The sequence below is a fragment of the Capra hircus genome, chromosome 14 (assembly GCF_001704415.2).
Source record: "Capra hircus breed San Clemente chromosome 14, ASM170441v1, whole genome shotgun sequence".
Lineage (NCBI taxonomy): Eukaryota > Metazoa > Chordata > Mammalia > Artiodactyla > Bovidae > Capra > Capra hircus.
The window spans coordinates 80,908,781-80,920,141 of NC_030821.1; the positions used below are offsets into that span (position 1 = coordinate 80,908,781).

Consider the following 11,361-nt stretch of genomic DNA (forward strand, 5'->3'; position numbering starts at 1 on the left):
CAACATCAGTCCTTCCAGTGAATATTCGGACTGATTTCCTTTAGGATGGACTGGTTGGATCTCCTTGCAACCCAAGGGACTCTCAAGAGTCTTCTCCAACACCACAATTCAAAAGCATCAATTCTTTGGCACTGTTTTCTTTATAGTCCAACTCTCACATCCATACATGACTACTGGAAAAACCATAGCCTTGACTAGATGGACCTTTGTTGGCAGCCACATGCTGCCTTCCCTGTCATCTTAGCCCAAGCCTGATCTTGGACCAGGCACAGCTCATCAGAGCCCAGCCTTGGCCCAGACAGACACCAAACCCCTAGGATCTGTGTTTTTATTTTGGCTGCACGGTGCAGCATGTGGGATCTTAGTTCCCTAACCAGGGATTGAACCTGTGCTCCCTGCATTGGGAGTGCAGAGGCTTAACTGCTGGACCACCAGCGCTGTCCGGCTATATCTTTATTTCAAATGCTTTCCATTGGGATGGGCAGGACCGACCCCAGCCTCCAAGAGGCTGTGTGAGTGGAGGCCTCCTTCTCTGAGGAGGCAGCTTTTGGGGCCCTGAAAAGGCAAGAGGACACTTCAGGGTGGGCATTCCAGGTGGCAGAAGCCACTCGTCCCGGATCTGGAGAGCCTGGGTCACTGCTTTGGAGCAGTCCTGAGGGACCTCCTCCCTCACCCGGCCCTGAGCAGGTGCCGGGATGCGGGTGTGACAGCTCAGCCTGGTGAGGGGCAGATGCTGGCACCCAACACCTGAGCCCACAGGCATCATCTCAGACCTGCGGTGTCCAGTGGGAAGTCGGGGGCCGCGTCCAGAGAAGACCCCAGAGGTCTGAGACAGTGAGCTAGAGGGGAGGGGCAGGAATGGGGCCAGGCTGCTGGGCAGTGGGTGTGGACAGGAGGCCAGACGGGTGCTTCCTGAGCAGGGAGGGTGTGACTGGAAACCTCAGAACCTCCCAGCCAGCATGTGGCCAGCAGAGGCAGCCTTTCACGGGGATGGCTTCCAAGGCTGCACCCACTTCCGTGTCCCCACCTGGCCTGGTCCCAGAAGGCCAGGCGCCATCCAGGCAGGGCACATGCCAAGGGGCTGGGAGAGGCACAGGCCTGCTGAGGGACAGACGGACCAAGAGGTGGATGAAGCGAGAAGCTGAGGGTGAAGGTGCTGCGTCAGAAACTGGTGGTCCATCTAGTCACAGGGCTGTCGGGGTGGGGGGTCTTTGTGTGCAGCAGACTGTGCAGAGACCCGCCGGGGTGGGGGACAGGCATTGGTGCCCAGCACTATGCCCAGGGTGCCCCTCAAGGCGTACCTCTTCTGCAGACCTGCCCCCTAGCCAAGACAGGCCACAGAGCAGGGAGCCCGAGTCAGCACCGTGGCCCCCATTGGAGGGCCGGCCGGTTAGCTCAGCCTGGACCTGAACAGCCCCAGCGGCCGGGGAGGCTGCGGTGCTGGAACGGGCTGCGGGCATAGACGGGCGGGGGCCGGGCCGGCCAGGGGCGGGGCCGGCCGGGGCGGGGGAGGTGCCGGAGGCTCCAGCCGTAGGGCTGGGGCTGCGCGCGGGCCAGCAACGCCACCTGCTGGCCAGACACGTGTGCTGCCGCCGCCACAGCGGGCTCAGGGTCGCTCCGCAGCAGCCCCAAGTCTGCGGGGACAGGGCGGTTCATGAGGCGGGAGGGGGGGGGCGCCTCCTGGGCTGTCCCCCATCCATCCCCTTCCCCCACCCATCCACTCCCATCCACTCTGCCCTGGCAGCCACCACCTCTCTGGAACCCTGCGGAACCCCAGGAGGGCGAGTTGGGCTCACCCTGGAACAGAGAGTCCAGCAGGTCCTGGTTGACGTGGCTGGGACTGGAGTGATGGACCAGGAAGCCTGGACCAAAGCGAAGCCCTGAGTGCTGGCCCCGTGCCCACAGCAGTGAGGGGCTGGCCCAGCGCCCAGAGCCCTGGGTGCAGGGAGCAGCGTGACACCAGGCCTGCCTCACCTGTGAGCAGGACGGCCGCCCGGCGCAGGGGGCCCTGAGGGCTCCTTAGGTAGCCCTGGGTCTGGCTCAGGAAGCTGGGCACATGACTCGGGTACCACTGGACCTAGGGACAGAAGGGCTGGTGGGGCAGGTGGGCCAGCTCTGCGTGGAGTGGAGGCCTCAGAGGTGAGGCCAGGCTTCAACATGCTACCACCTTGACGGGAAGGGTGAGGAGTCTCAGTCTGGGGGGGGAGTGGCCCCGGTGTATACTGGACCAAGTGGACAGCTGACCACACCCCATCATTCTCACCATCCCCCCAACTGACCAGGCGGTGGCAGATGCGGCTTAGGGCCTCAGGGCTGTCGTAGTGGGCCACCGTGACCATCTCCTCCAGCAGGCCCCAGTGCAGGGCCTGGTCACAGCGGGCCAGGGTCCATTCGGAGCTCTGGAACGGGTAGGAAGCGAGGTTACAGGTCCGAAAGGACAGTGGCAAGAAAGGACCTGGGAGGTAGGAGGTGGCCAGGGTGAGGGGCGGAGGAGTCCTGCTTGTCCAAGCCTCCTGCGGTCTTCGGGGAAGTCCCTGACCTGTGCTTTCTGGAGAGGCGTCTGTGGTGGGGAAGGGTGGAGTGGTCAGGACACTGTCGGGGGCTGACCTCAGCGGTGTCTGGGTTGGGGTCGTGCAGGCGCAACAGCAGCGGAACAAGACACTGCAGCACCAGCTTCCGCAGGGGGCGGCGGAGCCCCACCCGGAGCCCGCCCCGGCCGCGCCGCACCAGCGTCCCGAGCAGCCCGACTGCGGAGGCGCGGACCGAGTCCCGGGCCTGCACAGGAGGGCGCGATTAGGAGCCGGCAGGGAGAGGGCGTGATTAGGAGCCGGCAGGGAGAGGGCGTCCGGAGGGCTGCAGTCTGCGGGAGTGCCCTGGGGGCCCCAGCGGGGCCTGGCAGGGGAACCGGGGAGGGGGGCGGGCAGGGTCGTGGGAAAGACAGCCGGAGGGGGCGGGAGGGGCTCACGTCGTCCAGGAGCGGTGGGAGGCGTGGCCGCAGCTCCGCGCTCAGGAGCCGCACGGGCGCCTGCGGCCGCAGCAGGACCCTTCGCAGCGCCCCGAGCGCGGCGTCCACGAGCCGCGGGTCACCCTCGCCCAGCGCGCCGAGGAGCGCGGGCAGCAGCGTGGTCGCGTGGCGCACCTGCCGGGGGTACAGGGACTAGTGGGAGGCCCCTCGCCCAGCCCGCCCCGCCCCGCCCCGCCCCGCCCCTCCCTCACCTTCCCGCGGTTCAGCGCCAGGTGGCCGAGGCCCAGCAGGGCCAGCCAGCGCACGGTGGGCTCAGGGTCGCCCTGCCAGGCGCGGAGCCGCTCCAGGATCACCTCCTCCCGCAGGAGCCGCGCAGTGGGCCGGCTCTGCAACAGCTGGGCGGGGGACACTGGGTCAGCGCACTGGCTTTCTGTGCAGGCCAGAGCCGCTTAGGGGCCAAGCTCACTGTCACCCCTCCCCACCCGTCCTGGAAGCGGGCTCACCCCGGTGAAGAAGGCCATGGCCGTCAGGCGCTGTGCGTTGTCTGTGCTGCGCAGCCGCGGCAGCAAGTCAGCGAACAGGCCTCGCAGGTGGTGGTCGGCGTGGGCCACCAGGGCACTGGGACGGGGCCAAACGGAAGCTTTCTCTCAAGAAGCCGCCCCCCAACCCCCATGCCCCTGCTTCTCCCACACCCCCGCCCCGCACCTGGCCAGCAGCAGGACACCCTCCAGGTGGGTGCGGGCTCCCACCAGTCTCCTCCAGCCTCCAGCCTGCTCCATGCACATTACCACCATGCGGCCTCCATCCCCAGACAGCAGGGCCTTCAGGGCCTCCAACGTGCAGCTGGGGGCAGGGGCAGTGGCGAGTAGGCAGTGAGGGCCAGGAGGGCACTGGGCAAGCCCTCACACCCTGGTGTGCACCCCCTCACCTGGCATGACTGTGCGGTGGCCCTCGGTGAGATGGAGCCCAAACCTTGGGTGTGTCGGGGGGGTGTGCGTCCCATGCCAGCTCATGGAGCTGAGTGACCAGCACCAGGAGAAGGTGCGGGTAGAAGCCTCGGGTGGCACCTATGCAGCCGGACACAGCCAGCATCTCCCCAAGGGCACGAGTGGCCTGTGGAACCAGGGGCTCATTCAGGCTCAGACATGGCAGACGGAGAGGACAAGGCCTCCACGCTCAAAGGACGTTACGGATGGGTGTGATAGGGTGAGCGCCTGCTGCCCCCGAGCCCCTGTATCCTGACTTTCCTGGCCTCTTGGGCCAGGGCTGGGGTGTCCCCTGGCAAGCTGGACAGAGCCACCTACCGCCAGCGCCTCCAGCTGGGATCCGGCTGAGCCCTTTAGCGCCCAAAGCAACTGCACCAGCACCTGTCCGTTCACACGCTGGTTCCGGCTCAGGCTGCGCCAGAGCTCAGCGGCCGCTCTGGGGGCATGGGGCATGTGAGACAGGGTCTGGGGCTGGGGTGAGGAGAGCCCCCAAATTGGGGAGGCAGCCACTAGGACTCCAGCAGGAGGAGGGAGGGTTAACTGCCCCCCACCCCACCCTGGCAATCCCTGAGGAACAAGATGAGTGGCATCTGTGCAGACCACATGGGACCCCAACGGGCCAGCAACAAGCCTGGCATCACGAACAGTCACCATGGGGAATAAAACCAGAGATAACTTTCCCTGGAGGCAGACTAACCAGAGCCAGGGGCGTTGGGGGTGCAGAAGCCACCCGGCTTGCTCAGGCGGGCACCCCCAGACAGGGAGAGAGAAGGCCAGGCTGCAGCCAGGAACCAGCAGAGGACCCGAGGTGGGAGGGGCAGCGGGAGGAGAGGGAGGAGGGGAGGGGAAAGGCTCCCTCCTCCGTCTGCCTGGGCCAGACTCCACGACCAAGCCGGAAGGGGGAAGGAAGCCGCGTGGGGCCCCGACGACGCGACGCGCGCCTGGTGGGGCGGGGCAAGTTACCGGTCCGGGGCCGGTGAGCAGCGCAGCAGTGCGAACACCACGTCCCGGGAGTGCTCCAGAGCCAGCGCGCTCAACACCCGCAGCGCCGCCCGCCGGGGCCGCCCCTCTGCCAGGTGGGGCACCTGCGCCAGCAGCCCCCGCACGAGCCCATGCACCTGGCGTGGGAGGCGGCGGGCGGCGGTCAGGGCTCTGTGAGCCCTGCCCCCGCCAAGCAGGCACAGCTCATCCCGCCCGCCCAAGCCTTGGAGGGGCCCGGGCCCGCGGAGGGGCCGTGGGGAGGGGCCGGGGGCTCACCTGGTCCTCCAGCCTGTGCCCCCGAGCCTCCAGGGCTGAGGACAGGGTGAGCGCTGTCGCCTGGGTTCCCACAAAGCCAGCCTCTTCCAGGCAGGTGGCGGTGTACATGGCCAGGTCTGCGAGGGCCCCCTCCTCCCAGGAGCTCCGGGGAATCTGGGGGTGGAGGGGGAGCATGTGGAGCCCCCTTGTCTCTCTCACACTCTTCCTCCCTCCACAGAGCCTTTCTGCCATCTCCCAGCCCCCTCCCTCGTTACCTCCCCTTCCCCCCAGGCAGCCCTCCTGCTTACCAGCTGGGGCCCCTCGGGGGCTGGCTCCTGGGGAAGGGGCGGGGAGAGGGGCTCGCCGCCAGCCGTGGGGATGGTGGTTGCCCTCCCGGGCTCCGCCACTGCAGGTTCAGGTTCAGGCTGCGGCTGAGGGCCTGGGGCAGGGGGTCCCGTGGGCTGCCCCCGGCTGGCCCGGATCCCTTCAGCCAGGGCTGTCAGGGTCAGGGCCGCCACGGGGGCCCCACGGGCAGGGCCCCACATGCCCCCAGCCATGGCCGTGGCACACGCCAAGCTTGTAGCACCTGTTGCTGGTCCTCCCAGGAAGTCGTGCCCAGGCCTGACCTAGAAGCAAGCCCCAGGCAGGCGGGACCAGGCTTGGTGGCGTGTGTGTGTATGTGTGTGTGTGTGTGTAGGGTGGAGGTGGGGAGCCATACAGAGGTGTCTCCAGGTGTGGTACCCGCCAGGGGCTTTGGGAGGGCCCTCCTGCCCAGGCTGCCTGCAGCCTGAGTGTCTGGGGTCCAGTTCTGCCCACCGGGCCCTAGGAAAGGGCCAAGCAAGGTCCCTGGGGGACAGAGGATCTGTCAGGGCAGGGAGTACAAGGGGGTGGTGGCAGGGAGGCGAGCCCTTGACCTGAACGCCAACCCTGCTGGGCAGGGAATCTTGGCAAGCGTGCACAGCTCTTGAGGGTCTGGCCCAGCCCTGAGCTGAGACCTCGCCTGACTCAGCCCTGAAAGGCAGTCGAGTCCCATGCTAGGCCTGGGCTGGGGCTGGGCTGTCCCCTCCGTGTTCCCATCCGACCGGACCTCCGGGAAGGGGATGGTCTGAGAGCTGCCGCCCCCTTTGAACTCAGAGCAGCCCTGGGGGTGGGCCAGCAGAAGAGGAGCTGCCCAGTGCCTCTGGTGCCCTCACAGGTGACTGACGTCACTGGATGGGTCACTAGGGGAGGGTCTGGGTCCCAGCACCAGAATGCAAAGCTCAGAAGTGGTGACATGAGGGGGCCTTGGGCCTGGGTGTGTTCTGTTGTGTGCATGCTGGCAGGGGTGTGTGTATCTCTCTCCAAGCCCCCCTCTCCCCAGGAGGCCTGACCAGGCCTTTGTCCCAAATCCCCACTGTCATCCTCACCCAGCAACACAGTGGCCACTGCCCAGCCTGGGCTGGGGGAGCCAGAAGAGCTGGTCCTGCCAAATACCTGAGCAGCGGGAGAGCCCGGGGGCCATCCCCTGGACAGTCAGCATTCCCCCACGCCCTTGCTGGTTCCTCGAGCTGCCCACCTCCTGGACAAGAGACCGAGGCCTTGGCCCCCGTGTCCTGCAGAGCCTTGACCCTCTCTCCTGGAACGGAAGCAGGTGGAGACCTGACAAGCCTGCTGCACAGAGGCGGGGCAGCCAGGACTTGGCCGGGTGCCCAGGGCGGGCCCCTGCTCCCTAACTTCCTCCCTGGCTCTGGTCAGGCAGGCCCCACCGCTCCAAGCCTTTCCTGGCACTTCGGGGGCAGCAGCTGGGTCCCCACGACCGAGGCCTGGTCCACACTGTGACACGCCAGAGCCAAGAGGGAGCCGGATGGGGGGAGCCCAGGGGCACAGAGGCCTGTGGAGCCTGCCAGTAGCAGCGGCAGGGGACACCGAGGCCTCCCCTTGGGGAGGTGGAGGTATCCCAGCAAGCCTTCCCAGGGGGAATCCCAGAGCCCCTCCAGCTGGCGCTTCAACCCCACCCTGTGGCTCCCGCCTCCAGCCACTCCCTCAGCTCTTAGCTGGGCAAAGACCACCCCCCATTCCCTATACCCCTGCCCTGCCCCGATCTGCCCCTAGAGTCCAGCTCCTCAAGCCTTGGACACCCTCCCATAAGCCTTAGCTGACTTCAGGCCTCAGCATAGGGCTGACTCCTGAACCCTGGCCAGCCTGGGGTCTCCCCTGGGAGCATAAACCCTCTCACTAATTCCTGACTCCAGTCCACCCCAGGAAGCCCTGAGGATCCAGCGAGTGGCAGGCTGGATGAAGAAATGACACATGACAAGTGGAGACAGTGAATGACTCATGTTAATTTCAGGCAGCTCCTAGCACAGGTTGTCAGAGGGCTCCTCTGGCACTCAGTCTGTCCACCAGGGCCTGGAGCTTCTCAGACAGCGCAACCTGCAGCGGGGAGACATGGGGGTGATGGGGCCATGGAAGCAGACAGCATGGTCCTCGGTCAGCTTCATCCGAGGCTGGCCAGGTTGTAGGCGTGGCCTTGCACGCACCTGGTACAGTGCGGGCTGCTCCAGCCGCCTGTGGGCTGGGCTCAGACGGTGCAGGGACTGCTGGGCAAAAGCTCTGGATTCAGCCAGAGATGGCAGTGGCTCACACAGCTGTTGGGAGGCAGGAAGGGGCTCAAGGTCAGATGTCAGAGCTTGGTCTGGGTTGAAGGTGCAGACTCAGGGGGTAGGTAGAGGTGGTCACCTGTCCCTGCTGGACCCAGAGTCGCAGCAGCGGCTCCACGTGGGCCGGCCTCACAGTACGGGACTCCCGGGCCCCTCGAGGCCAGACTCTCAGCTCCCGGCCAGCCTGAGGAGGTGGCTCCTCTGCCAACTGCAGCACGTCTAGCAGCAGAGACCCTGTGTGTGTGCACGTGAGGGGCGCCAAGAATAACGTGAGGGGCCTGGGGCTCGGAACTGAACTGAGGAGGGTGGAGGGGCCTCACCATCAGAGCCCAGGAGCCGGAAGGCAGCCTTGCTCCCAGGCAATGTCTGCTTCTCGGGGTCCTCGGTCAGCTTCATCCGCGGCTGGCCTCCCACAGACACCAGCTGTGGGGACAGGGTGCTGGGCTAGCTGGACCTTCTTTCCGGACCCCTGGTCTACCCCCAGCCCACTCGCACTGCGCCCCACCTTGTAGACACAGCCCAGGGAAGGCTGGCGAGGGCAGGTGACCACGCTAGTGCCGATGCCAATGACGTTCACCTCACTGCCCTGGAAGGTGAGTGGGTGGGCACTGAGCTCGGCCAGCACGTGCAGGCCCAGGGCCCCCACGCCACCCTCTGGCCTGCCGCTGCCCTGCCCACCTTCTGGGCCAGCCGGGCCAGCTCCTCCTCGTCAATGTTGTTGCTGACAGCAATGGGGACCGACTGCAGCCAGGGCACCCCGAACCTGTGGTGAGGTAGCCCCTCAGATGTTCCCGACTCCCGTGGCTCCCCCTCGCCCATCCAGCCGCCCTCTACCACCTCCTGGTCTGGCTCAAGCCTTCGTGCCTACAGGCCCCTGAGTGAGCCCAGCACAGCCTCCTCGCCCACTGCAGCATTGCCACTCGGGTAGCATCAGAGAGCCTCCCTCACGCCTCCCCTCTCAATACCCCTGAGCTGGAGGGGGTCTCTCAGCAGACAAAGCCCCTCCCAGGGACTCACTGGGCTGCAGCTGTCCGGAAGACCCCGCGGATCTCCCGAGCCTGCTGAAGCAGGTCGCCACTGTCCAGCCTCACGCCCACTGCCTGGTAGCCCAGCTCCTGAAGGGCCAGGGCTACAGCCAGGAAGTTGGGGAGCCCGCTCCTGGGGACGGGGACAGGAGGGTCAGCATGGGGGATCTGCAGCTTCTCCGCTGAGACCATCCTGGGGAATGGCCAGGCCTCACCTCCGCACACTGTAGGTGTCCAGCAGGCCCTGGAAGGCCCGGGGAAAGGCCAGGGCATAGGCCACAAAGGCTGCCCGCTCTCCCCGGTGCGGCTCTTGCACACCCAGCCCCAGGTGGCCACACACACGCTCCAGCCACGTCTCCACACTGGCAGCCAGATCCACCTGGGAGCCCTGACCGGCCGCTGGAGCCAACATCTAAGGAGACAGGTAAAGGACGGAAGACCCAGAGCATGGTTGCGGGGTGGGGGTTGGGGGGCGGGCTGGCTCGCAACAGTAGACAGTCTGAGCACCCATCTGCCAGTGCTACACTGAGACACCAGTCCAGGGTGGCTTGGATGGGCCAGGCGTGGTACCTGCCTGAGGGCTGAGCAGGGACTGGCGTATCCTTCTGGGGAAGGGATCGCCCTGGGGGTCTGCCCTCTGGAATGCAGCTAGGGGGACAGGGGTACTGACCGGGTCAGGGGGCACCTCGCTGCCTGAAAAGGAAGTGACAAAGGAGTGCGCCAGGGTCCCAGCCACTGGCACGCCCCGCAGCTGTCCTGCGAGCACGTTGCTGCTGGCATCGAAGCCTGGATCAGGGTAAAGTTAGGGGACTTCAGACATTGAAGGGGGAAGGCCTCGCGGCTAGACTCCTCCTCCCTTCCGTCTCCTGGCCCTCACCGCCCAGGTAGCTGTAGGTAGAAGCAGTAAGACCCCCGTCGGGGCCCTGAGCACGCCGAAGTCCCATCTCCAGCAGCCGCTTGTCGGGCCCTGCGATCAGGCGAAGGCGCGCGGCATTTGTGGCGATGAGGCTGTGGGAGCAAGGGAGTAGGTAGGGGACTGGAGTGACGGCCAGGAAGCTACTCGGCCCGGCCTCTCTCTCGAGACCCTGCGCAGCGGGAGCGGGTGCGGACCCGCGCTCCACCCCCGCCCCGCCCCCACGGGGCCACGCCCACAGGCCGGCCGGGAAGGCCCCTCCCACTCGCAGGAGCCGGCCTTCCCACCCCGGGCCCCACCTGGCGTAGCTGACCAGGCAGAGGAGCGGCGTCTCCAGCAGCTGCACCACCAGCAGCGGCCCGGACACCTGCAGTAGCGGCACCTGCGGGGCGGGCTGTCACTCGGTGCCGCCCTGACCCGTTCGCCGCCCCCCGCCACCGCGTCCCACCCCCCGCACTCACGCCGGGGAAGGCGAGGGAGCCCTCCGGCAGGGCCCGCACCGTCACACCAGAGCAGTCGAGGGCACGAAGGTGCTCAAAGAACGCGGGGTCTGTGTCTGGGGGCAGCGCCGAAGCCAGGAACTGCAGGTCTGGGGGCGACAGAGGCCGTGCCGGGCGGGGGCTGGGGGGCGTGCGGGCAGGGGCTCGCCCGGCCGGGGCCTACCTGCGTCCCGCAGGCGGAAGGCACGCAGGAAACGCACGCAGTCTCGCAGCCCCGCGGCCAAGGCAAAGGCTCCGCCGAACGGGCACTGGCGGAAGAAGAGCTCGAACTCGGCCTGGTCCTGCGCGCGGCCGGCGCGCCAGTAGCCCAGCGCCATGGTGGCCTGGTACAGGTCGGTGAGCAGCGGCCGCGCCGCCGCGCGCCCCTCGGGGTCCTGCTCCTCCGCCATCGCCCCGGACTCTGGCCGCCCCGCCTGCCCGCTTGACGTCAGCGCTCACCAGGGCCCGCCCCGCCAGCGGGTTGGAGCTGGGAGATTGGGACACCGGGGCGCGACCGCCTCTCCTGGCAACCAGAACCCACGGGGCGGCCCGCCGGCCTCCAGACGCTGGGAGCCGTTCCTTCAGCTGGACGCGGCTCGCGCTGGGGCGTCTGCTCTCCCTGGTCGGCCCCGTGGGGCGCGGTCTGTCTTGTCCCCTGCCGCCCGCGGCTCCGTGCAGCGTACCGACGGTAAAAGAGGGCAATGGGAACTCCACATCCCCTCCCGCCCAGAGCCACTGCGGGCGTGGGCAGGGCAGCTCATGGCCACTACCACACCACGGCAAGCCCACTGTCCTGGGAGGAATGTGGTGCCAACCCAAGTAAGGGGCTGCTTGTCCACCAGCTGGCACAGAAGGCTCTCCAGTCCTCCACTCTAAGCCCCACAGGAATCCTAAGGGGCCTTAGAAGCCCGAACAGCTCACTTTTCCTCACCAGTCACACCGGCTCCAGGGAGAAACCACTAGTGACACAGTCCGGCCCAGACCAGAGGGTGAGGGGGCACAGGTGAGCGAGCGGTACAGCTCCATGGGGTAGTGTGTCCCGGGGTCTGTCAGGGGCCCAGGTCTCTCTCCAGTGGGTGTGTGTGTGGCAGGTGTCCTTCCAGGGCTGGAGGGAGAGG

The 11,361-nt window shown here is 67.0% G+C and overlaps 2 protein-coding genes across 7 annotated transcripts; both read right to left on the minus strand.

The window, feature by feature from the left end:
* Positions 439 to 7,396, minus strand: MROH6 (maestro heat like repeat family member 6). Of its 4 annotated transcripts, none has more exons than XR_001919175.1 (14): positions 6,661 to 7,396; positions 5,496 to 5,522; positions 5,209 to 5,361; positions 4,270 to 5,069; positions 3,894 to 4,078; positions 3,671 to 3,808; positions 3,469 to 3,583; positions 3,217 to 3,360; positions 2,966 to 3,139; positions 2,540 to 2,775; positions 2,280 to 2,399; positions 1,975 to 2,077; positions 1,797 to 1,862; positions 439 to 1,634 (listed from the first exon to the last, which is right to left on the minus strand). XR_001919175.1 is itself a non-coding variant. In XM_018058669.1 (14 exons), exons 1-14 carry the CDS (start codon positions 6,704 to 6,706, stop codon positions 1,396 to 1,398), a joined length of 2,478 nt encoding a protein of 825 aa, XP_017914158.1. In that variant the 5' UTR covers positions 6,707 to 7,396; the 3' UTR covers positions 439 to 1,395. The 4 variants fall into 4 exon arrangements, 2 of the variants coding, with proteins under 2 accessions (XP_017914158.1, XP_017914159.1); XM_018058669.1 differs by having other exon boundaries at positions 2,608 to 2,775; XM_018058670.1 differs by having other exon boundaries at positions 2,608 to 2,775; positions 4,270 to 4,387; positions 4,915 to 5,069; positions 5,496 to 7,396.
* Positions 7,489 to 10,689, minus strand: NAPRT (nicotinate phosphoribosyltransferase). 3 transcript variants are annotated; one of them, XM_018058680.1, is made up of 13 exons: positions 10,428 to 10,687; positions 10,226 to 10,353; positions 10,064 to 10,146; positions 9,729 to 9,859; positions 9,522 to 9,637; positions 9,067 to 9,263; positions 8,844 to 8,984; positions 8,505 to 8,589; positions 8,332 to 8,412; positions 8,147 to 8,249; positions 7,906 to 8,045; positions 7,707 to 7,814; positions 7,489 to 7,599 (listed from the first exon to the last, which is right to left on the minus strand). In XM_018058680.1, exons 1-13 carry the CDS (start codon positions 10,651 to 10,653, stop codon positions 7,537 to 7,539), a joined length of 1,602 nt encoding a protein of 533 aa, XP_017914169.1. In that variant the 5' UTR covers positions 10,654 to 10,687; the 3' UTR covers positions 7,489 to 7,536. The 3 variants fall into 3 exon arrangements, with proteins under 3 accessions (XP_017914169.1, XP_017914168.1, XP_017914170.1); XM_018058679.1 differs by having other exon boundaries at positions 7,906 to 8,060; positions 10,428 to 10,685; XM_018058681.1 differs by lacking the exons at positions 7,489 to 7,599; positions 7,906 to 8,045 and having other exon boundaries at positions 7,741 to 7,814; positions 10,428 to 10,689.

What these genes read in the sequence shown, in the direction of transcription:
- MROH6 (XM_018058669.1), bottom strand. Translation starts at nt 6,706, where the DNA reads ATGCTGACTGTCCAGGGGATGGCCCCCGGGCTCTCCCGCTGCTCAG. An exon ending in CGGGCTCTCCCGCTGCTCAG is followed by an intron (nt 5,523 to 6,660) that starts GTATTTGGCAGG and finishes CCCCTTCCCCAG; the next exon opens with GAGCCAGCCCCCGAGGGGCC. An exon ending in GGTGTCCTGCTGCTGGCCAG is followed by an intron (nt 3,584 to 3,670) that starts GTGCGGGGCGGG and finishes GCCCCGTCCCAG; the next exon opens with TGCCCTGGTGGCCCACGCCG.
- NAPRT (XM_018058679.1), bottom strand. Translation starts at nt 10,653, where the DNA reads ATGGCGGAGGAGCAGGACCCCGAGGGGCGCGCGGCGGCGCGGCCGCTG. An exon ending in CCCTGGGCTGTGTCTACAAG is followed by an intron (nt 8,250 to 8,331) that starts GTGGGGCGCAGT and finishes CTGTCCCCACAG; the next exon opens with CTGGTGTCTGTGGGAGGCCA. An exon ending in TCTGGGTCCAGCAGGGACAG is followed by an intron (nt 7,815 to 7,905) that starts GTGACCACCTCT and finishes GCCTCCCAACAG; the next exon opens with CTGTGTGAGCCACTGCCATC.